Source organism: Notolepis coatsorum, assembly GCF_963971535.1.
Source record: "Notolepis coatsorum genome assembly, chromosome: 11".
Classification (NCBI taxonomy): domain Eukaryota; kingdom Metazoa; phylum Chordata; class Actinopteri; order Aulopiformes; family Paralepididae; genus Notolepis; species Notolepis coatsorum.
In genome coordinates this window covers 14,429,296-14,451,691 of record NC_140175.1, presented here as the reverse complement: position 1 = coordinate 14,451,691, position 22,396 = coordinate 14,429,296, and the positions used below count along the sequence as shown (strand labels likewise).

At 42.2% G+C, this 22,396-nt stretch overlaps 1 protein-coding gene across 1 annotated transcript; it reads left to right on the top strand.

Moving 5' to 3' along the window:
- The first annotated feature begins 517 nt into the window (after nucleotides 1-517).
- Nucleotides 518-22,385, top strand: sgtb (small glutamine rich tetratricopeptide repeat co-chaperone beta). The gene is made up of 11 exons (XM_084324696.1): nucleotides 518-618; nucleotides 1,390-1,493; nucleotides 3,148-3,223; nucleotides 5,284-5,383; nucleotides 6,076-6,180; nucleotides 6,783-6,921; nucleotides 7,601-7,663; nucleotides 9,047-9,084; nucleotides 9,928-10,011; nucleotides 18,382-18,502; nucleotides 22,274-22,385. Exons 1-10 carry the CDS (start codon nucleotides 519-521, stop codon nucleotides 18,491-18,493), a joined length of 921 nt encoding a protein of 306 aa, XP_084180822.1. The 5' UTR covers nucleotide 518; the 3' UTR covers nucleotides 18,494-18,502; nucleotides 22,274-22,385.
- Nucleotides 22,386-22,396: the final 11 nt, after the last annotated feature.

Here is a 22,396-nt window from a genome sequence, read left to right as displayed (position 1 = left end):
ACCCCCCTTAGATCCTATCCGCGCTGAGCAGGCGCCCCGACCGAACTGTAGGAGTCGCTGTTTACAAAGACCCGGACCCACCCCACCAGCTTCTCCCACCCTCTAATACTGCCAATTGTATTAGTGTGAACGGCCAGCCAAGCTGGTGACAACCCCGGAGCTGTGAGCTGGATTTGAATCTGACCGCCCTGTTAATAAAGTTTTCAATCAATCAATCAATTAGTCTTAAATCAGATAAGGGTCTGATCTTTTGCAATGCGACTCTCACGTCACTCTAGATTGACATTTGTCCCTTTTTTTAACGTCCATCTTCTTTGTTCATTTGCGCATGCCAGTCAGTTATGGAGCGTGATATTGGCCACATAAAAAAAAAAAATAATGATCTGAAAAAAGTCTGATCTGAGCAATACATGCTTGTAGTGTGAACGTATACGCTTAAGCACTACAGTCACCGCTGTTTGTGTTCATTTCTGTTGCCGCGACTCCAACACCACCTTCTGTAACCCACGCAGCAGACAATGGCCATGGAGAAGCGCCTGGCGTTCTCTATTGTGCAGTTCCTGCGAGATCAAACGCACTGTGGCGCTTTGAATTCCGACGAGCAGGAGAGCCTCGAAGGTAAGGTCACACTGTCTCATCCCAAAGTGTTTTTATTCTATACTCTGCTCCCCCGCTCCAATTCAATATTGAAGTCACATTGTAAATAGTCTTAGCTTTCTAAGAGGAAGAAGCGGGGGAGGCAGCTAAGCACCACAGGGAACCACAGAAGCCCAGAACTGGGTATTAATGTCTGCAAAGTGGACCCCACTATATGAAAGAGTGGCCAGAAATCTATTAATCTTCGTTCGCCGTCTTTCAAAATATTTAGTTGAAATATGTCTCACTGTGCATGTGAATGTGAATGTACACCTCTACACGCTGCCGAGAGGAGCCGGAATCGAACCGGGAACCTTCTGATTACCTCTGAGCCACCGTCGCCTGCCCCCCCCCCCCCCCCCCCCCCCCCCAGCCTATATCAGAGTTATCACTACCAGTACCACTACCTATGAGATCATATTTAATGTCCTAGAAAAAACACTGCTTTACAAGATTTAAATTAGCACATCATCTTCAAACATTCTCAGATTTCAACGTATGACACATCATTTGAAAGCTTGTACTTCTTTCACAATCTGGAAAAATCTGGACAATTAAAACGGAGACATGTGGCACAAACCGCTGCGCCGCAGGGTCACATTATGTTCTCATTCCGCCGTCTAGACCAGGCGGCTTAGCCAGTGGGGATAAGGAGGACACAAGTGATTTATGGCCATTTCCTTCCGCCGTTGACTTAACTAGACGTTGGATCGTTCAGAGAGTATGTATGACATGTCCTGCTCTCGTCGACAGTTGCGATACAGTGTCTGGAGACCACCTTTAAGATCAGCACCAGGGACTGCCACCTCGCCACGCCGCAGCCTCTGGCCGAGATCTTCCTCAACTCCCTACTAAAGGTGAGCGTCACACCTCACGACCACCAGCTCCGTCGTCGGCCATTAACCCTTTCACTACCGCACTACAGAAGGTTAACCCTTTCACTACCACACTACAGACGGTTAACCGTCTGTAGTGTGGTAGTGAAAGGGTTAGCGCTTTGTCGTGTGGCAGTGAAAGGGTTAACCGGCTGTAGTGTGGTAGTGAAAGGGTTAACCGTATGTAGTGTGGTAGTGAAAGGGTTAACGCTTTGTCGTGTGGCAGTGAAAGGGTTAACCGTCTGTCGTGTGGCAGTGAAAGGGTTAACCGTCTGTAGTGTGGAAGTGAAAGGGTTAACCCTTTGGTAGTGTGGCAGTGAAAGGGTTAAAGGTATTCCAAACCTTTTAGATTAGATGAGATTCAAATGTACTGTCATCATCATACAGCACAAGTAGATAGATAGATAGAAAACTTTATTGCCATTTCAACACATGGTTGATTGGGATTGGTCTTGGTGCCAATTACATACAGTACATACAGTATAAAAACATACAATATAAAAACACACAAGAATACATGCAATGCAATCCACACAATAGAGGTATTTCACAAACAATAAAAAAAATGCTACAGTACTTAAAAGAGCTCAGTGTTCCAGTTTAAAGTGCATATTACCTTAAAGTGCCTGTCGGCTGGTGCTAGCCCTTATGGTACAAAGTGCATGTGCATTAGGACTTGAGTTCAGGTGACGGACAACCTTGGGATATGTGCTGTTACTGCTGTAGAACAGAATAGAATAGAATAGAAGTACTTTATTGATCCCAAGGGAAATTCACCACTACAGTAAACATTTAGGTAGTCAAAAATAAAGAATCACGAATAAGAATAAAATACAGTCAGGGATATACATTCTAAAATATACAGCCAAAAATATACAGTAAAATGTACAGTAGTAAGTGTACAATTGTAAAATGTCAAAATTTGCCAGAGTTGTACTGTCACTCTGTGCTCAGTGATGCAGTGAGGCACAGTGATGCGTTATAAAGTCTGATGGCTGTCGGAATGAAGGACTTCCTCTCGCAAAATAATTGACCGACATGGTGTTCTAAACGCAGTGAAGGTCAATTATTTTGCGACAATGACCGAGTATAGCTATACATTATCCCGCTTATTACAGGGCTAACTTACTAACTATATACGTAATTCATTTTACACCATCGACAAGACAAGATCAAATGCAGACGCAGTTGTTCTGTTGCTCCTCTGTCATCACCGGCAGGTGTGTGGACTTGATTGCACATGATGTAGTGCAGCTGTGCATAATGGTAAAGCTTAGCTTTCGTGACTGCGATCAAAATGCTTGATTGTGATTGGTCAATAGCGCTCTGTTGCCCCTAACAGCGGTCATTATTGCGTGTTGCCCGTAGCAGCGGTGAATTATCGAGAAATAATTGACCGCTGCTATGGACAACGGAGCGCTATTGACCAATCACAATCAAGCATTTTGGCGAATGTTAAAACGCCATGTAATAAATACAAACTAAAGCATACATTACGTTCTATATAAATATGTCATAGACAGATACTACTGTATCTAAACTCTACACTCACTATATATATACACTTTAGACTACAGTCACAATTATCGGTACGTTACAAATACATTCATGCAATTCCTTTTCTCGCTCCACTCAGAATGACAACCTGACCGTACCAGAGAACTCTCCTTCCCCAGAAGACATCGAGCGAGCAGAGCAACTGAAGAACGAAGGTATCAGTCAGCCTCACCTTCTGATCTTTATTTTTATAAATCTTTTTTTTACAATTCTGTAACTTAATTAGGGTCATATCTATCAAGCATTTGAGTAGTAGTAGTAGGAGCATCGATCGCCGTCTTCGGCCACGCTCTTTCATGATGATCCGAGAGCAGGGGTGTGTTGGTGATTTCAAAGCTGGTTGCACTGTGTTTTAATGACGCCACGTGCACGCTCGCTCCCGGGCGCGTGCGCATAAATGTTCCCTCGTGTGCATAAATGTTCCCTCGTGTGCGCACAGACTAAAGCCAATGCCTAATTGCCTCTAGGAATGGATGATGATGATGATGATGATGATGATGATGATGATGATGAATAGTTTATTTTCGGTCTTTGTTTACAGATCAATCAAAAACAAACTTGTGTGGACTTAAAAAAAAAAAAAAAAAAAAAACACAAATAAATAATCACAAATGTACATATTCAAAGCTCACACACAAAATCCAAACTCAATGACCGAAAAAAGGAATAGGCTGAAGCACATGCTTATTTTTGCCTATCCTTTACAATTCTTAAAAACGAAATATACTTTAATATAAGAAAGAAAAACTTTAAATATGCTGCAAGATATACATTCCTTTTATTTTATTTTTTTAAGAAAAAAAGAAAAAAAATCCAGAATGGAACAAAGGAATATAACACATTTCATTCACATGTTTTGTGTGAATGTATCTGAGAACGTATTTGAACACACCTGACGACCTGCGCTATTGTTATTTTTTTTTTTGGTCCACTTTTTCTCCCATTTTCTATATTTTCTCCCATCCCAATTTCGTATCATCCAATTCAACCCTCCCCTGTCACGAACGCTGTTTCTTGCCTCCCACAAGCCGGCTGCAATGTGGACTAAGTCATACATAGCACAAGTCCCCTCCGGTACTTGAGGTAACAGCAGTCGCATCTTTTCACCTGCGCAGCTCGATCTCTCAGTGGCGAGGAGTAACGCGTGGGAGGCTCACGCTGCCCCCGACACTTCCTGATTCTACTGCGCAGGCGCACCAACCGACCTGTAGGAGTCGCTGTCCACAACGCCTGATCCCCACCCATCAGTTTCCCACCCCCTAATACGGCCAATGTGTATTAGTATGAACGACCAGCTAAACTGAAAGCAATGTGGAGCGCTGGGCTCGAACAGGCAAGCCCAGCGTCTCCGTCATTCGTGGGGAGCGCCTTGCCCACTACGCCACGTAGCCCACGACCTGCGCTATTGTTATGCAAAGTAGCCAGGTGGGTACTTAGCGAGTTGGCGCATCAGGCGAGTTCAGCGCATTCCTGTGTGCACGCGCGTGCTCACAGAGCCGGTTGCTCGGCGTGCAACCCCGTCCCATGAGTAACGCACCCCAAATCAGCGTTCCTTGATACATTTAGATAAACTAGGCCCAATGTTGTGGTCAGACCATGCTCTCAGTAGACAAACGTTTACATTTACATTACATTTAGTGATTTAGCTGAACGCTTTTATCCAAAGCCACTTACAAGTTCTGTACAACAAGTCAGCAGGAAGGGAAGGGTACAACTCTGGCAGCTAAGGGTCAGTAAGATTGTTCGCCAAACAGTTGTCAAACGTGAGTGATACAGTCTTGAGTGTAGGGCTTGACATTAACACCCGCCAAATGCGGTTAGACCGTGCAGCGTCACAGTTTTAGAGTCATAGTGAAGTCTCCCTCCCTCTCTCTCTCTCTCTCTCTCTCTCTCTCTCTCTCTCTCTCTCTCTCTCTCTCTCTCTCTCTCTCTCTCTCTCTCTCTCTCTCTCTCTCTCTCTCTCTCTCTCTCTCTCTCTCATTTGGATAGACTTTGGAAAACCACTAGCCACTGTGAGCCAAAAAGTTAATGTCAAGCCCTGCTTGAGTGCATAGTAGTAAAGACATATTAGCATAGTAGGTAGTAATATAGGCACGGTAGATTACCTAGTAGCAAAGTGCATATTAGTAAAAGGTTAGTCGTTAAAAAAAATTATAAATAATTTCAGATATTTATATACACATATAAACCATACAAACCAACCTTTCATCTGTAGGTAACAATCACATGAAAGAAGAGAACTACAGCTGTGCGCTGGACTGCTACACAAAAGCCATCGATCTGGACCTACGAAATGCCGTCTACTACTGTAACAGGTCTGTATGAAACGTAATGACATCATTTTCACTCTATAACACGTATATAATACCATGCTTAAAGGTGCTGTAAGTGTGTAACGACTAAATTGGGATGGGAGGAAAAAACTGAAAATAGGAGGAGAAAAAGTGGATAAAAAAAAACAAGACAGCAGGAAGGGTACAACTCTATCAACTGAGTAACAATGTTCATCAAAGTGTCGAGTGCTACAGTGTAGGTTAGTATATTAGGACAAGTATGACCGTAAGGTTAGTTAGGGTTAGTTTAAATCTTTTTAAGACTGTTGATTGGTCACTTTGTATCATATTTTATTTTATTCTACTCTTATCTTAGGCAATTTGATTTGATTTGTTTTGTTATTCTTATTCGTGACCTGTTCTGTCTAAATGTTTAAATGTTGAGCGATTTGCAGTGTCAAAATTCCCTCGGGATAATAAAAGTATTTCTATTCTATTCTGTTCATTCTATTCATTTAACTGTACACAGCAGGAACAGGCCTGCATGTCTCAGATCAGCCTGTGTTACAGTGCTTCCATCTGACCATCACTGGATGAGACTACAGCAACATTTCCGTGTGCATTATTGATCCAGCCGCTATGAAAACAACAGGCCAGAGCTCAAAACGAATTATGAAGAGAAGGCTGCGAAGGAGACTGGAGTGACTTGTGGTCTGGATTTTGTGTTATTGCAGAGCTGCAGCTCAGAGTAAACTGGGAAACTACACAGAGGCGACAGGAGACTGCGAGAGAGCCATAGGGATCGATCCCAGCTACAGCAAGGCCTATGGACGGATGGGGTGAGTGGGTCAGAGAAAATAGGATAGTAAAATTTCCTTAGAGTGACCTTTATATTCCTCATTCCTTTAAAAGTACAGTGCAACGTAAAGGAGTTTGGCATCCAGCCAGAGTGCAAATGTAACAGTAAAGTGCAATGGTAATATACAATGTACAGGTATGTGTAAATTATTGTAATACAATGTACAGGTGAAATGCAGTCCTAGTCTGGAGTTATATACATGTACCGGTACGTTGAGCTTTCTCTACGTGTCTCTTAAAGGAACACGGCAACATTATGGGATATTATGCGCTCACCGGCGTCTTCTCCAGAGTCAGACGAGAAGATGGATGCCAATTTCCTCTCTGTGTGTTCGGTAGAAAGTATCCCGCCGCAAGCTAGCCTAGCTTAGCACAAATGAATGGTAGCGGATACGGATCACCTAGCCTAGCTTAATAAAACTCCGGGAGAGGTGTTTTTTTTGGCCGACAGCTGGGCTAGCTGATCCGTATCCGCTTCCTATTCATTTGGGCTAAGCTAGGCCAGCTTGCAGCCCGATAGCTTTCTACTGAAAAGGTCTGGAAAGTGATGTCTTTATCTCCCTCTTTGTTTCTGTGGTTCCAGGCTGGCGCTGACGGCTACGAACAAGTATCCAGAAGCAATTACATACTTCAAGAAAGCGTTGGTATTAGACCCGGAGAACGACACCTACAAATCCAACCTGAAGATAGCGGAGCAGAAGCAAAAAGAAGCAGCGAGCCCCGTGAGTAGAGCTACATCTTCACGTTGTGAAATGAATGAATGAATGAGTGAATGAATGATTTTATTTCTGTCTTCTTTTACAAAGCAATGTACTAGTAGTAGGACATTTAAAAAAAGAAAGAAAACGACCGAAAAGGTGTAGGCTGAAGCCGAGGCTTATATTCCCTATACCCTTTTTACATTACATTATTAATACAAAAAAAAAACATAATTCAGTACATTTAGCAAAAACAAAAGGTTACGGAAGTTTCATAGTTATAGTGTACAGTTTATAGAGTAATATACAAAACGTATATATTTATTTAATTATTGATGTATCGAACTACACATTTTTTATTTATTATTATTCCACAGGTTTACCCCTTTAACAGATATACCAGTGTAAACAAAGGTGCAGATGAGGGTCTGTATGCCCTAAATCGGTTATATTATGTTACAATAAATATAGGCAATAAATAATTTTAATCTGAATATATACTATGAGTAAAAGTAAACAGTATACACAAGGTGCAGTATACACAAGGTACCCTAACTGGCATGATATACGTAATATGTTATTAATATACAGTATGTTCCCTTGTAAAATGATGTGCAATGCTAACGTGTAACGTTATATATTCTTCTTCTTTTAAAGAAACCATAGATTATGATACGTTTTGCTTTGTAATCCTCTCCCACAGACAGCTGCCGGACTGGGATTTGACATGGCCAGTTTAATCAACAACCCTGCCTTCATCAGCATGGTAAAAAAAAACATCACTCTCAACACCGGTGTTATAGATCAGATTAGATTACATTAGATTAGATTCAAATGTATTGTTGTCATCATACAGCACAAGTACAGTACAACGAAAAGAAGTCTGGCCTCCAACCAACCAGAGTGCAAATGTAACAGTAAAGTGCAATAGTAATATACAATGTACAGGTGATTAAACTGGGAATAAAATATATACAGTACAGTAAATGAGTACTACTGAGTAATAGTGCTAATCAGATGTATGTACAGAGTTGTAGTATTAATATGTACAGCGATACAGGTATAAAGACACTAGTGGTAGTAAGTCTATATCTGTACATATCCCTTACCTACTCTTACTAGTTACAGGTATGACTTTCTAGTGTCATACCTGTATCGCTGTACATATTAATACAACTCTGTACATACATCTGATTAGCACTATTACTCAGTAGTACTCATTTATATATTGTATAGTTTAATCACCTGTACATTGTTTATTACTATTACACTTTACTGTTACATTTGCTCTCTGGTTGGATGCCAAACCTCTTTTCGTTGTACTGTACTTGTGCTGTATGATGAGAATGCATATAATCCAGGGGTTCTCGAACTTTTTCATACCGCGACCCCATTTTATTTAGGAATTTCTTTTGGGGACCCCACACTTAATGTATCGTGTGATTTCAACGTGGAATTAAGGAATATCAAAATAAAAGCCCACGTTGTTGAACTTGATCATGCATGTTTATTAGAAAATGTAATTGCAGCACTATGTTATCGATACACATTTATAAAACGAGGCATATTTAGCCAGAATATGTTGCCAGAACATAAAAAAAAAAAAATATTATTATTATATTTTTTTATTATAATTTCTTTTTACTTGCCTACCCGCGACCCCAATTTGGGTCGCAACCCGTAGTTTGAGAACCACTGATCTAATCTAATCTAATCTGTTACCGACTACCAGACAAATGACCACTAGTCCTGAACACGGGCGTATCCCGCTCTCTCCTTTTATGATGTTTATTGAACGGTTAGACACGAACGACGTTCCACTAATTGACCTCGTGACTGAGAGCCGGCGTGGCCTTCGACTCACTCCATTGTCGAGCAGCGGGGGCCATTGTTTCCGAGGCCAAGGACCCCGACTGTTACGACAGCGACACAGATGGAACGTTCGTCGGGGGAGGGGGGGGGGGGGGGGGGGGGAATGTTTTTATAAGCATACCGTGGGTTCGGTGGCAGCAGCTGAAGGCAGTGCTGTCTTGTTATTAGTCATTAAGTCGATGTGAACGCCGCTGGGGACCTGGGGTGATGTGTCCATTTGCTCCACATAATCATTAATTGTCCCTTTTATGAGACGAGTGACTTCTTTGTGTTGCAGGCCGCCAGCGTGATGCAGAACCAACAAGTCCAACAGCTGTAAGTGTCGGATATGTTCCCATTAGACCTAGCCCCTTTCGTGACTGTGATGCACGCCAACAAGGTTTGGCCGAGTGAATCCACAGTCACTTGCTCCTCAATGGGAAACCAACCTAGATTTACCATGAAGGACTGGTTCTAACCGAACCGTTCGTTATACAAGTATCACAGATACATTTCAAAGGTACTCACAGTTGCACGAGGGTTTCGAACAGAGAAACGCTAGGGTTTGAAAGCTCGGCGTTGCCAGTCCTTCATGGTAAATCTAGGTTGGTTTCCCATTGAGGAGCAAGTGACTGTGGATTCACTCGGCCAAACCTTGTTGGCGTGCATCACAGTCACGAAAGGGGCTACATTAGACCAGAGGCTGTGTGTCTCGATAACCAGAAGTTATTACCTAGCTTCACATTTTAAATCGATTATGTTTTATTGTTGATATTTCAAGTTTTGTTTTTGTCACATATAAGGTACATGTACATTATAGTGAAAAAGAATAAAGACCAAACACTATACAAAATATGCAAAACTAAAGTACAAAATGCAACAAAATGCTAAAATGAGGTAGAGATGTAGTGCAAATAGTTTAGTAATAAATAGATATGGTGTAGAGTTAAAAAGTGTTTAAGTGAATGTTTAAAGGGAGTGTGTGCATGGGGATGTGTGTGCAATGATTGTAGAATTCTTTGTTTTACTCTATTCTGTATTTATTAAATAATTTTATTGTGTGTGTAAAGCAACTTTGGGTACTTAGAAAAGCGCTATATAAATTTAATGTGTGTGATGATTCCTTTAGTATTCCGCTATGGTGAATATGTGAGAATATCCTCTTTTCCGTGTGGTTAGCATGTCAGGAATGATGTCGAATGCAGTGGGGGGACCAGCCGCAGGAGTGGGGGGGCTGTCGGACATCTCCAGCCTGATTGAAGCGTATGTACAACATTCCATCTTTCAAATAGTTCATGTAATCGTAGCAAGACGGAGGACTATGCCACCCTAGGGTTATTCTTAGAGCTTAGGGAGCCGTGAATTCTATATGCTTTAAAAGAGGATGGTCTCTTATATAGGACTGGGGGGGGGGGGGGGGGGCAAGAGTGTGCAAACCACACCAGGAATTAAAAGTTATTATTTGTATACTCTGTATAATCCAGAGTGTCGTGGTTATTTGAGTAGTACATGTACAAACTAATTACATTTAGCCATTTAGTTGATGCTTTTATCCAACGGACAGTTCTGTATGACAAGTCAGCAGGAAAGGTACAACTCTTTCAGCTGAGTTTATTTGTTTATTTTATGGATCCCCATTAGTCTACACCCATGGGTGAAAGACTATTCTTCCTGGGGTCCGAACACATAACTTACAACATTACAGTACATTACATTACAGTAATAAAAAAAACATTAATAAAAACATAAGAAACACTTTAGCCTAAGTACATTCTCAATATAAACAATGTTCATCGAACAAGTGTTGAGTGCATAGTAGTAGAGACATAATAGTATAGTAGGTAGTAATATAGGCAAGGAAGATTATTTAGTGGAAGAGTGCATGATAGTAGGTAAGGTTCGTTTTTATTTTATTTATTTAAAACAACAAAAGACACTTATCAAATGAGACGGTGGATTTACATATCTTGTTGGTGCAGCACAGGAAGGAGAACAAACCAGAATACACAAGAAAGGTCAACAAAACATAACAAGAAAAGGGTTGACAAGATGGTAAGGTGTCCCCCTGTAGTGGACCAACATCCAACCGCTCCGCCGTTGCCATGAGGTGGGGGCTGATCTACACAGGGGGCAGCCTGGGCAGGTCAGCTGCACACCTGGGACAGATTAAATAATTAGCTGGGGAGAAATCAAGGGGCCGTGCACAATTTACAACACAAATCAAAAACGTGCGAAATAAAAATCACTGTAAACCAAGGACTAAAAATCAAACGCATCTAAAAAACTTGCTAAATAAAAGCACTGCACACTAAAATCCATATAAAAAAAAAAAACCAAACAGTAAAAGGATTTCAGATTCACTCTGTTACATAATGTTTTTTTTTTATCCACTTTTTCTCCCATTTTCTATATTTTCTCCCATCCCAATTTCGTATCATCCAATTCAACCCTCCCCTGTCACGAACGCTGTTTCTTGCCTCCCACAAGCCGGCTGCAATGTGGACTAAGTCATACATAGCACAAGTCCCCTCCGGTACTTGAGGTAACAGCAGTCGCATCTTTTCACCTGCGCAGCTCGATCTCTCAGTGGCGAGGAGTAACGCGTGGGAGGCTCACGCTGCCCCCGACACTTCCTGATTCTACTGCGCAGGCGCACCAACCGACCTGTAGGAGTCGCTGTCCACAACGCCCGATCCCCACCCATCAGTTTCCCACCCCCTAATACGGCCAATGTGTATTAGTACGGACGACCAGCTAAACTGAAAGCAAATGTGGAGCGCTGGGCTCGAACAGGCGAACCCAGCGTCTCCAGCATTTCATGGCGAGCGCCTTGCCCACTACGCCACGTAGCCGCCCACTCTGTTACATAATGTTATTATAAAAAAATAAATTATAATTCAGTGACTATTGCTTGTTACGGTTTCAACCGAGATTTCACCATTTCCTGGTTTCAGAAGACAAAAGAGGAAGTCTATGGCGCAACTCTTTTACAGACCAGCTGGTTTCTGTGTTTTTCATAGCGAAATTATTGTGGCTAATTCTGTTTTTCGCCACAGACTGCAGCCGTAGAGAAAGTTCAATACCCCGCTTTGTGGACTGATCCCCGCGTTAATATCTACTGCTGAATATATCCGCAGCATTGCAACTCGAGGTATTTATTCACAAACAATTCAGAGATCGTCCTTAATAATTAATATTGGTTCAGAGTAACGTGTTGCTCTGAAACCGTTTGTCATGTCCTCCAAGTGCCATCTATCCTCCATCAGAATCCATACGCGCTGATGTTTGCAGCTGGATATGGAGGCAGTGTTTACAAGTAACTCAAGTGAGGGCGGTCAGGTGGCGTAGCAGAGATTGCGTTCGTCACCAACCCCGGAGACGCTGGATTCGTCTGTTCGAATCCAGCTCACAGCTCCGGGGTTGTCACCAGCTTGGCTGGCCGTTCACACTAATACAATTGGCTGTATTAGAGGGTGGGAGAAGCTGGCGGGGTGGGTCCGGGTCGTTGTAAACAGCGACTCCTACAGTTCGGTCAGGGCGCCTGCTAAGCGCGGATAGGATCTAAGGGCGGTAGTGTGATCCTTCCACACGTTACACCCTCTCAGTGAGAGTCCGCGCTGCCAGGTGAAAAGAAGTTGATTGGCTACACATGTGTCGGAGGAAGCATGTGATAGCCTCCACTCTCCCAGACCGACTGCAGGGGGTAGGTGCGCAGCGACCAGGAAGGGGATTGGGAATTGGCATAACGACTAACATTGGGATGGGAGAAAATCGAAGAAAAAAAAAAAAAGTAACTCAAGTGGCAGCAGCAGTTATTTCCTTGTGGAAGATTCTTTTTTTGGGGATTTTATTTCTGGCATTTTATTGCTTTATCGGACAGACTCGGCAGAGAGGAAGGATGGGAGAAGATATGGGGAGGAGACATTCGGCAAAGGTCGCCGGCGCCCCGGAAAGATCATCCTTAGCGATTCGTTCCAAGTCATTTCAGATTCCTTTAATAAGCCATATGTGTAGTGTACACATTGGTAATTGTTTCGGCATTCACAGTGTATGCATTTTTCCATAAATCTTTTTTTCACATAATAACAGCAACAACAGACACAGGACAAAGACAGTGCAGTGAAGGATTAATCATTTGAATAAATAAATATATATAAAGTGTAAAGTAAAGTGCAGAGTTCCAGGTCAGACCCAGTGCAGTATTTTTGCCAGTGTCATTGTTATTGTGCCAGTGTCACTTGGGGGGGAGCAAGGTGAAGAGGCTGTGGCCGGGGTGGGGGGGTCGGCCATGATCTTTTTTTGCCCTTTTCAGCGCCCTGGAGTCGCGCAGGGACCTGAGGGAGAGGGCAGGGGACAGCCGATCACCCTCTCTGCGGAGCGAATCACCTGCTCTTGCTGCTCTTTAAATGTTTGACACGTTTGAAAGGCAGCGTTGGAAGAATAGAATAGAATAGAAATACTTCTATTATCCCGAGGGAAATTCGACACTGCAAATCGCTCACATTAAACATTTAGACCGAACAAGTCACGAATAAGAATAACAAAACAAATTGCCTAAGAATAAGAATAGAATAAAATATACAGTAAAAATATACTGAAGTCTACAGTAGGTGTAACATTGCACAGTGCTGCTGTTTCAAAAGTAAGAGTCCAGGAAGATGGTAACTGCCACTCTGTGCTCAGTGATGCAGTGAGGCACAGTGATGCATTGTATAGTCTGATGGATGTCGGAATGAAGGACTTCCTGTGCCGTTCAGTGCTGCATTTAGGTAAGTAACTGACACCAGCAGGAACATGGAAAGATCATCCCTAATGTTGGTTCCAAGGAACTTGCTGTACTTTGACATGTCATCGCGGGGATTAGCTCCGTGCGATCGGCCAACATCCAGCACTCTGTTTACACGTCACGTGATTGACGTCTGTTGACAAGCCGCAGCGCACTCGCGGATGATCCCTCCCCTCTGGGAAGCCCCTCCCCTCTGGGAACCGCTCCCATCAGCATTATCAGCACTGTTTCAAGTTCAAGTTAGTTTATTATTTGTCACAACAAAATACAGAATACTTTATGATGAAATGCTTGTTTCTGTATGAGCCCCTGAGAGTGTGCTACATACAGCAAAAAGAAAAGAAAATTGAGAAGTAAAAAAAAGTTATTTAGAAGTAGGGGTGTAAAGGTACACGTATCCGTACCGAACCGAACCGTTTCAGTGTGTACCGTACCGTACCGAACGGCTGTGTAGTGTACCGAACGAATACAACGGTATGTTAACCACTAACGACCGCCCACCGGGGTCTGTTTTCTTCACAATCTAATATAATTATTATGATCTTTAAAAAAAATTACAAGTCGATTATTAATTTCAATACAGAATATTCGTTGACAGCCCTACAATTACAATTAGTTACTGCACACTACATCACCCCTGAGTGGAACATGGAAAGCCAAACTTTCCCCCACTGTACCGAAAACCCGTACCGAACCTTGACTTCAAAACCGAGGTACGTACCGTACCGTGGTTTTTGTGTACCGTTACACCCCTATTAAGAAGTAAGTAAAGGAATGTTCAGTCAATATACATTATATACAATATACCATACAGAGTAAAATGAGTAACAGTGAGGTACAATGCAGAAATGAGATGAGGTACAAAACTTAGGGTAGGGTGCAAATGAGGTATGAATGTAGTGCAAATATCTTTAATAATAAAGTTACAATGTAAGATCAATACAAAGTGTGTCCCCTGGCCCCCTATGCTGTTCTCTGCTGTCACTAGGGCTGCGTTCACACTGCAGACCAAATCAGATTTTTTTCTTTTGCTCATGATAAATGATAAATATGTGACTCAGATCCGTTTGTTCATTGTGACATGGAATTTGATCTTTTCAATTCTGATTATTCGGGTCACGTTCATAATGTGGTCCTAAGTCAAATACAGGTCTGACCTCAGTCTGAACAGTCGCGCGACCTTTACGTCACTTTAGATCGACATTTGTCACAATTTTTTTTTTTATTTTTTACATCCATCTTTATTGTTCATTTGCGCACGCGGGTCAGTGACCGGTTCACACTGGAATCTGATATTGGCCCACGTTTAAAAACTAATGTGAACAGCCAAAAAAAAAATATATATTTTGAGCAATAAATCTAAATTGAGCACTAAGGCTTGCAGTGTGAACGCAGCCACTCACCAGTGCGACACACACACACACACTCACTATTGTGTTTCACTAGTGAACCCTCCGCTTCTCGTGATGTTTACACCCCGACCTCAGGCCCCTATTGCAGCATCGATCCCCATATCAGTTCAACCTGAACCTATCTCCGTCTCTTTAGATGAGATAAGATATTCCTTTATTGATCCCCTTGTGGAAAATGCGGGCATCATAGCAACAACGAGGGAGACATTCCACGTCCTCTATTTCAGTATTTTGCCTCAGAATGACAACAATAATCAATAATCAAAACAATAATCTGTAGAATATTGCAGAGAATCGATTGTACAGAACGTATTGAACTGTTATTATTTATTAAGATTATAAGATAAGGGGCGGCTGGGTGGCGCAGCGGACATTGCGCTCGTCACCAACGCAAGAGACACCGGGTTCGACTCCGGCTGTCGGCGTTGCCTCCGGCTTGGGCCGGCCGTCATACTAACTCAATTGGCAGAGTTAGCGGGTGGAAGTCGATGGGTGGTAATCTGGACGTTGTGGACAGCGACTCCTACAGGTCGGTTGGGGGACGCCTGCACAGCAGAGACAGGAAATGGCGGGGGTAGTGTGAGCCTCCCACGCGTTACACCTCGACCAATGAGAGTCCGCGCTGGCAGGTGAAAATATGTGACAGGCTGCCTCCTCGTGTATCGGAGGGGACACGTGATGCAAGGCTTCTATCCTCCCTAAAACCGGCCAGTGGGGGGCATATGCGAGCAACGTTCAAGACAGGGGAGGGGAGAATTGGCACAGTGGAATTGGGATGGGAGAAAAATAGAAAAAGAGGATCAAAAGTGGATCAAAAAAAGAATAAGAATGAAGAATAAAATACGGTGCGGGATATACATTCTGGTATGTATATACATTCTAAAATCTTAAATATAATATATACAGCCAAAAATATACAGAAATATACAGTAGCGGATTTACTCCCTCAGTGTTCTAATGCAGAGATGATTGTGATGGGTGTGACTTCAATCTCGATTGGCTGAATACTAACTCTAATAATCTCAAGGAAGTTAGTAGTAACATCAACCTGTTCCAGTAAGTCTCTCTTCTCACTTGTGGTGTTTCTGATTTAGGGATTAGCCTCAGAAACGGTAATCTAAATAAAGAAAACACAATCCCATACTACAGTATCATCAAAATATATATATTTTTTAAGAATTCTAGCTGACATTCATTATACTTCAGAAATCCCTGATCTAGAATCATCTTTAGACTTTTTTTGCGAAACATTTTCTTAAATAAACACGCTTCCTGGAAACAGCTTCAAGTAAAAGACAGACCATCATCACCTTGGTTTACACCAGAACCCTCAACCCTATTTAAAGAAAGAAACTGAGCCTGGGCATCTGCTAGAGGCTCGGATTAACACTCTCACTGGGCTTCAGAGAGATCAGAGAGAGAGAGCAGAGAGAGCAGTGAGGGCAGATAGAGCAGTGAGAGAGCAGAGAGAGAGCAGAGAGGGCAGATAGAGCAGAGAGAGAGCAGAGAGAGCAGTGAGGGCAGATAATAAGCAGTAAATACTGATAAAACAAGGCCACTATCTCTTTAACCACACATGTTAAATCATGCAATGATTGCTTAATATCTGAACAGAAAGAGATACACCAAGCCTTTAAAATAAATTTTTCGAATGCTAGTTCTAAGCCCACATGAATCTAGTTTTAGAGAAGCATAGCACAATTTCAGCCACTACATTAGTTATGAATTAGATAGTATCGTTCCTTGACAAAAGAAAACAATGTGCTGCCCTGTTTATAATAATAATAATGACTTGGATTTATATAGCGCTCTTCATGACACCCAGAGCGCTTCACAGAGTCCATTATTCGTTCATACACAGTCATACCGGTGGTGGTAAGCTACAATTGCAGCCAGAGCTGCCCTGAGGCAGACTCACGGAAGCGTGGCGAATAATCATCGCCTACGGCCCCTCCGACCACCACCAACATTCATTCACATGCATACACATTCATACGAGGCAAGTAGGTTAAGTGTCTTGCCCAAGGACACAACGGCGATGGGATGGACATGGGCTTGAGCGGGATTCGAACCACCAACCCTTCGATCATTGGACGACCCGCTCTACCCCTGAGCCAAAGCCGCGCGTTTATAGATCGGTCTCTTCTTTTGCAAATATTACGTATTGTTGGCTTTGATACAAATGCTTGCAGTTGGTTCAAAAGCTATTTATCTAAGGGACTTCAATGTGTAAAATCGGGGATTGATTGCCCAGTCAGAGATTCTACCCATTACTAAAGGTGTCCCGCAGGGATCAATCCTGGGCCCTGTCTTATTTACCATCCATATGAATAATATTCATCTTTATGTAGATGACACTATTGTATCACAGATTCAACAACACTCTTTTAATGCTTTGCAGGATGTGCTTATTGGTCTCAAACTTGTACTTAATGCTATTAAAACAAAATATATGTTGTTTTCTAGAGCCAGAAATATTGTTTCCATTGATTTGTAAAATTCCATTTAAATATCGTGTGGGCGTTCTCGTGTGGCTAAAGGAATGTAGCAAAAGATTGGCTTCTTATATAGGAATAAAACCAGCTTCCCAATGATTAGCAGGACTATGGAGATGTAATTTACAGACATGCTTCCAGCTTCCACTCATATGCCCTTAGATTCCATTCGATTGATCACTGGTGATGGTTATGGTGGTATGATGGTTTACAGAGAGGCGAGAGTTACATTGGCAACTGTTTCTATATAAAGTCATAATCTATATAAAGCCATAATTAATACTCTATGGTACACAGTCTAATGACTGGCTTACATCCAAAGCGACTAGAGTCTGTAATGAACTTGGGAAACCTGCTTTTAGCTTCTGTGCTCCTGACATGTGGAACATCATACAACAAACTGTAAAACTCAATTGATATATAATTTGGTAAATATCCTTTGGTCAGTTTAAATCCTTAATCACCAACCATTCCACCATAACCTGCAGTTGTTTTAACTGATTGTATATACTCTGTGTTTTTACATTCTTTAGTATTATTTATTCAGGATATCTGCGGGGCATTAAAAAGTCTTAAATTTCATTTGCGCAGGTATAAATTTCATTTCACAAATATATGAAATGTTCTTGTATTCAAGTCGTCGTTTTTTAGCGGGGCTACCGGGAGCTTGGTGCGTCTGGCGAGAGCTTGCATGGAACGCGCAAGCAATTTAAATTGCCGCACAAGTGTAGCCAAGTGGTTGTGAAATTGGTATTAATTTGAGCTCTAAGTGGTATTAAAAAGTCTTAGATTTAACTTGTTGAAACCCGCAGATACCCTGCTATTGTATTCTTTATGTATTTAAACGAGGGTTTGCCCTTGAGTTGAAATAAAGATGGAATGAAGAAGCCGGACACTGCAGTCCAGTGAGTTAACGCCCATCTCTCCGTCTCTCCGTTAGAGGACAGCAGTTTGCCCAGCAGATCCAGCAGCAGAACCCAGAGCTCATAGAGCAGTTGAGGAACCACATCCGAAGCCGGTCCTTCAGTGGCAGCGCCGAGGAGCACTCATGATCCACACAGGTCTCTACACACACTCTGTATGTGATGTTTCAGTGGTCAGCACTCATGATCCACACAGGTCTCTACACACACTCTGTATGTGATGTTTCAGTGGTCAGCACTCATGATCCACACAGGTCTCTACACACTCTGTATGTGATGTTTCAGTGGTCAGCACTCTTGATCCACACAGGTCTCTACACACTCTGTATGTGATGTTTCAGTGGTCAGCACTCATGATCCACACAGGTCTCTACACACTCTGTATGTGATGTTTCAGTGGGAGCAGCACTCATGATCCACACAGGTCTCTACACACTCTGTATGTGATGTTTCAGTGGCAGCGTGTAACGATTCAATACAGAATCGAAAATAAAAAATGTGGAAAATTTTAAAAAGTAACATTTGGGAAAAGAAAAAAATCTGGAAAATAATATTTTCTTGGAAAATTAAAAAACAATGACGTTCAATACAACGTCTAACTAACTAACTTTATGTGATGTTTCAGTGGCAGAACTCATGATCCACACAGGTCTCTCTACACACTCTATATGTGATCCCATCTATATGTTCCAATACCCACCACTATGTCCTTTATGCAAAGGTCGGATGGCCTTCTCTGGTTGAGAGGCGTATCTATCATTTGAGAGGCGTAACTTCTCTGGTTGAGAGGCGTATCTATCATTTGAGAGGCGTAACTTCTCTGGTTGAGAGGCGTATCTATCATTTGAGAGGCGTAACTTCTCTGGTTGAGAGGCGTATCTATCATTTGAGAGGCGTAACTTCTCTGGTTGAGAGGCGTATCTATCATTTGAGAGGCGTAACTTCTCTGGTTGAGTGGCGTATTTGTTTATTTTTAAAGCCCTTGTTAGTAAACTCCCCTCTTACATCACAACACCGTTGGAATGGAATCTTGGAACCTATTCTACATGTTCTCTGTCCATCATCCTGCCCTCAGATGTATTATGCAGTGGTGACAGATATGATATCCATCACTGTGTCCTTTATGAAAAGGTTGGATGGCCTTCTCTGGTTGACAGGCGTAACTAGGTTTATTTTTAAAGCCCTTATTGGTAAACTCCCCCCTTGTTGGAATGGAATCTTGGAACCTATTCTACACGTTCAAATGACTGGCTGGTTCTCAGGGTTCCTCCAGTTTGCTCTGAACTAGGAAAACCTGCTTTTTCCTTTGACTCTTCCAACACCTGGAACGACCTCCGACTGACTCTGAAGGTTCTCCCTTCTCTCACTGCGTTTAAAAGTATGATCTCCGACCACTGTGTGTGTCGACTTGTAATAATAATAACAACTTTATTTGTTGAGCACCTTTCATACAAGAATTGCAGCTCAAAGTGTTTCACAGCAGCAGAAAAAAAGACAGGCATAAAATGAGCACAGAATTGGCAGATCAATGCATAAAGTGCAGACATAAACGAGTATAAAATAGATAGCAGCAAAATAGACACGTCAAGGTAAGGCATAGATAGAGTATTAAATCTAGTGCTGTCAGGATTTGTAATTAATTAATCTAATTAATCGCATTTTAATCGCATAACCATTTTATGCCTGATATTCTATAATCATATTTCAAATTGCATGTGTCCAGATGGCAGAATTCAGTACTGCATCTACAAAACCTTCTGTTTAATCATCTTCCATCTATTAATTTGCTTAGATTTTTCAGGTCTGGTCAATTTGAGCATGGTGTTATTCACAGTCAAAGATAAAAAAAAAAATGTATTGATATTCTCATTTGGTTCATTACAATTGACTAAAAATAAAATTTTCATTCAATCGATCACGGCGCAGATTGATTGATTGAATGAAAATGTTATTAACAGATTGCAGAATGGGTACAATACAGTACGGCTCAATACACACAATTGTTAAGGGGATGCAGACCAGAGAAAGACTTTCGTCTTGTTTACATCAGGGTCCCCTATTTTCAATTCATAATGAATTGTAAGTAAGGGTGCAACTTGCACTGTGCAATCCATTCTTTGTGGATCTAGCCCACAGTATTTCTGACACTGGGAATACATTCCCTGAGATTCATAGATGTCCCTAGAATCAGATACCAAGAACATGCAAATGGACCATATTAAAAAAAAATCTGTAAATGTGTATTCTACATTCTTATGGAATGAATGGGATACAAAAAAGATTATAAAAAAAATAATTATATAAAAAAAAAGCTTTTTTTTTGTAATTAATTTTGAGTTAATTTTCATAACGCGATAATTTGCTGTGTAATTAATTAATCTAATTAACGCGATAAACTGACAGCCCTAATTAAATCACATCATTTTTCATATTAGGATCAAAGATCTTAAATGTTACTTGTCCTTTCGGACAAGTTATGTTTTGTAGTATTTTATTGATTTTTGCTACCGGGCAGTCCGGTAGAGAGAGAGAGAGAGAGAGAGGGAGAGAGAGAGGAGGAATGGGAGATAGACCGGGGGGGGAAGACATTCGGCAAAGATCACCGGGTCCGGGAGTCGAACCCGGGTCGGGCCGTGTTGCACCGTAGTGCTGTATGCGGTGCGCCACTCGGGCGCCCCCAGGATCTAACATCTTAATTGTATATGATATGATATATTTTCATTTATATTGCGCCCCTTGGAAAAAGAAATGAATAGACAGGACATTGGAGACAGGGAACCAGGCATACAGACAGACAGACAGAGAACATAAGTACACCTCAGACACACAACACAACAGCAAAGTACCTCAATGATCATCTAGAGCGAAAAGGTGGGTTTTAAGCAAGGCCTTAAAAGTCTGTAAGGTGTTGGCAGACTTTATGTTAAAAGGGAGCTTATCCCACGGTGTCGGCGCCATCACTGCAAAGGCCCAGTAAGTAACCGTCATCAGTTTGGCCCTCAGGACCCTCAGACACAGTTGGTAATTCGATCTAAGGGACCTGGAGCTGACGGGTTGGACCATGTAGGCTGGGGCGAGACCGTCGAGGGCTTTGTAGACAAACATCAGGGTCTTGAATTTGACTCTCTTCCTCACTGGGAGCCAATGGAGAGAGAGACGAGGACTGGGGAGATCTTAATAATTGTAACTTGTCTTAGGTGATTTTCTATTGTTTATTCTTATTTATCGTGCCGACAGTATATGTATGAAATTGCTGATAAACTGTCTGTTTTGTAACTAAGCTTGTCGTGGCTGTAAATGAGGGTAACCTCAGTGTCTCACGAGGTTGAAATAAAGGTTTGAAATTAAATTAAAGAAATAATCAGAGGGCGGCCGGGTAGCACAGCGGACTAAGCGTCTGTCTACCACCGCAGAGACACTGGTATCGAATCCGGCTGTCAGCGGTGCCTCCGACTTGGCCGGCCGTCATACTGACACAATTGGCAGAGTCAGCGGGAGGGAAGCCGGTGGGGTGGTAATCTGGTCGTTGTAAACAGCGACTCCTACAGGTCGGTCAGGGCGCCTGCACAGCGAGGGAGGGAAATGGTGAAGGTAGTGTGACCTCCCACGCGTTACACTTCCCCAGTGAGAGTCCTCGCTGCCAGGTGAAAAGAGGCTGCTGGCTGTCTCCTATGTATCGGAGGAAGCATGTGATAGACTTCAGGGCTCCCTATACCGACCAGTGGGGGGCACATGCGTGCAACGACTAGGAAAGGGAGGGGGGAATTGGCATAACAACTAAATTGTGATGGGAGGAAAATACAGAAAAATAGGAGAAGAAAAAGTGGATAAAAAAATATATAATAATAATAAAGAAATAATCACCGCTGAACAAAGCGCGTTTACATGTGAGTTGTTCTTCCTTTTCAGCGTGTGGTTTTCCTAGAGGAGAGACAACCATAATGACGTGATTACAATCTCTACACCCATCCCTTAAAACTCACATCACCGGCATGGCTGGAACGAAGAGACCAAGACCGAGGCACTTTACTA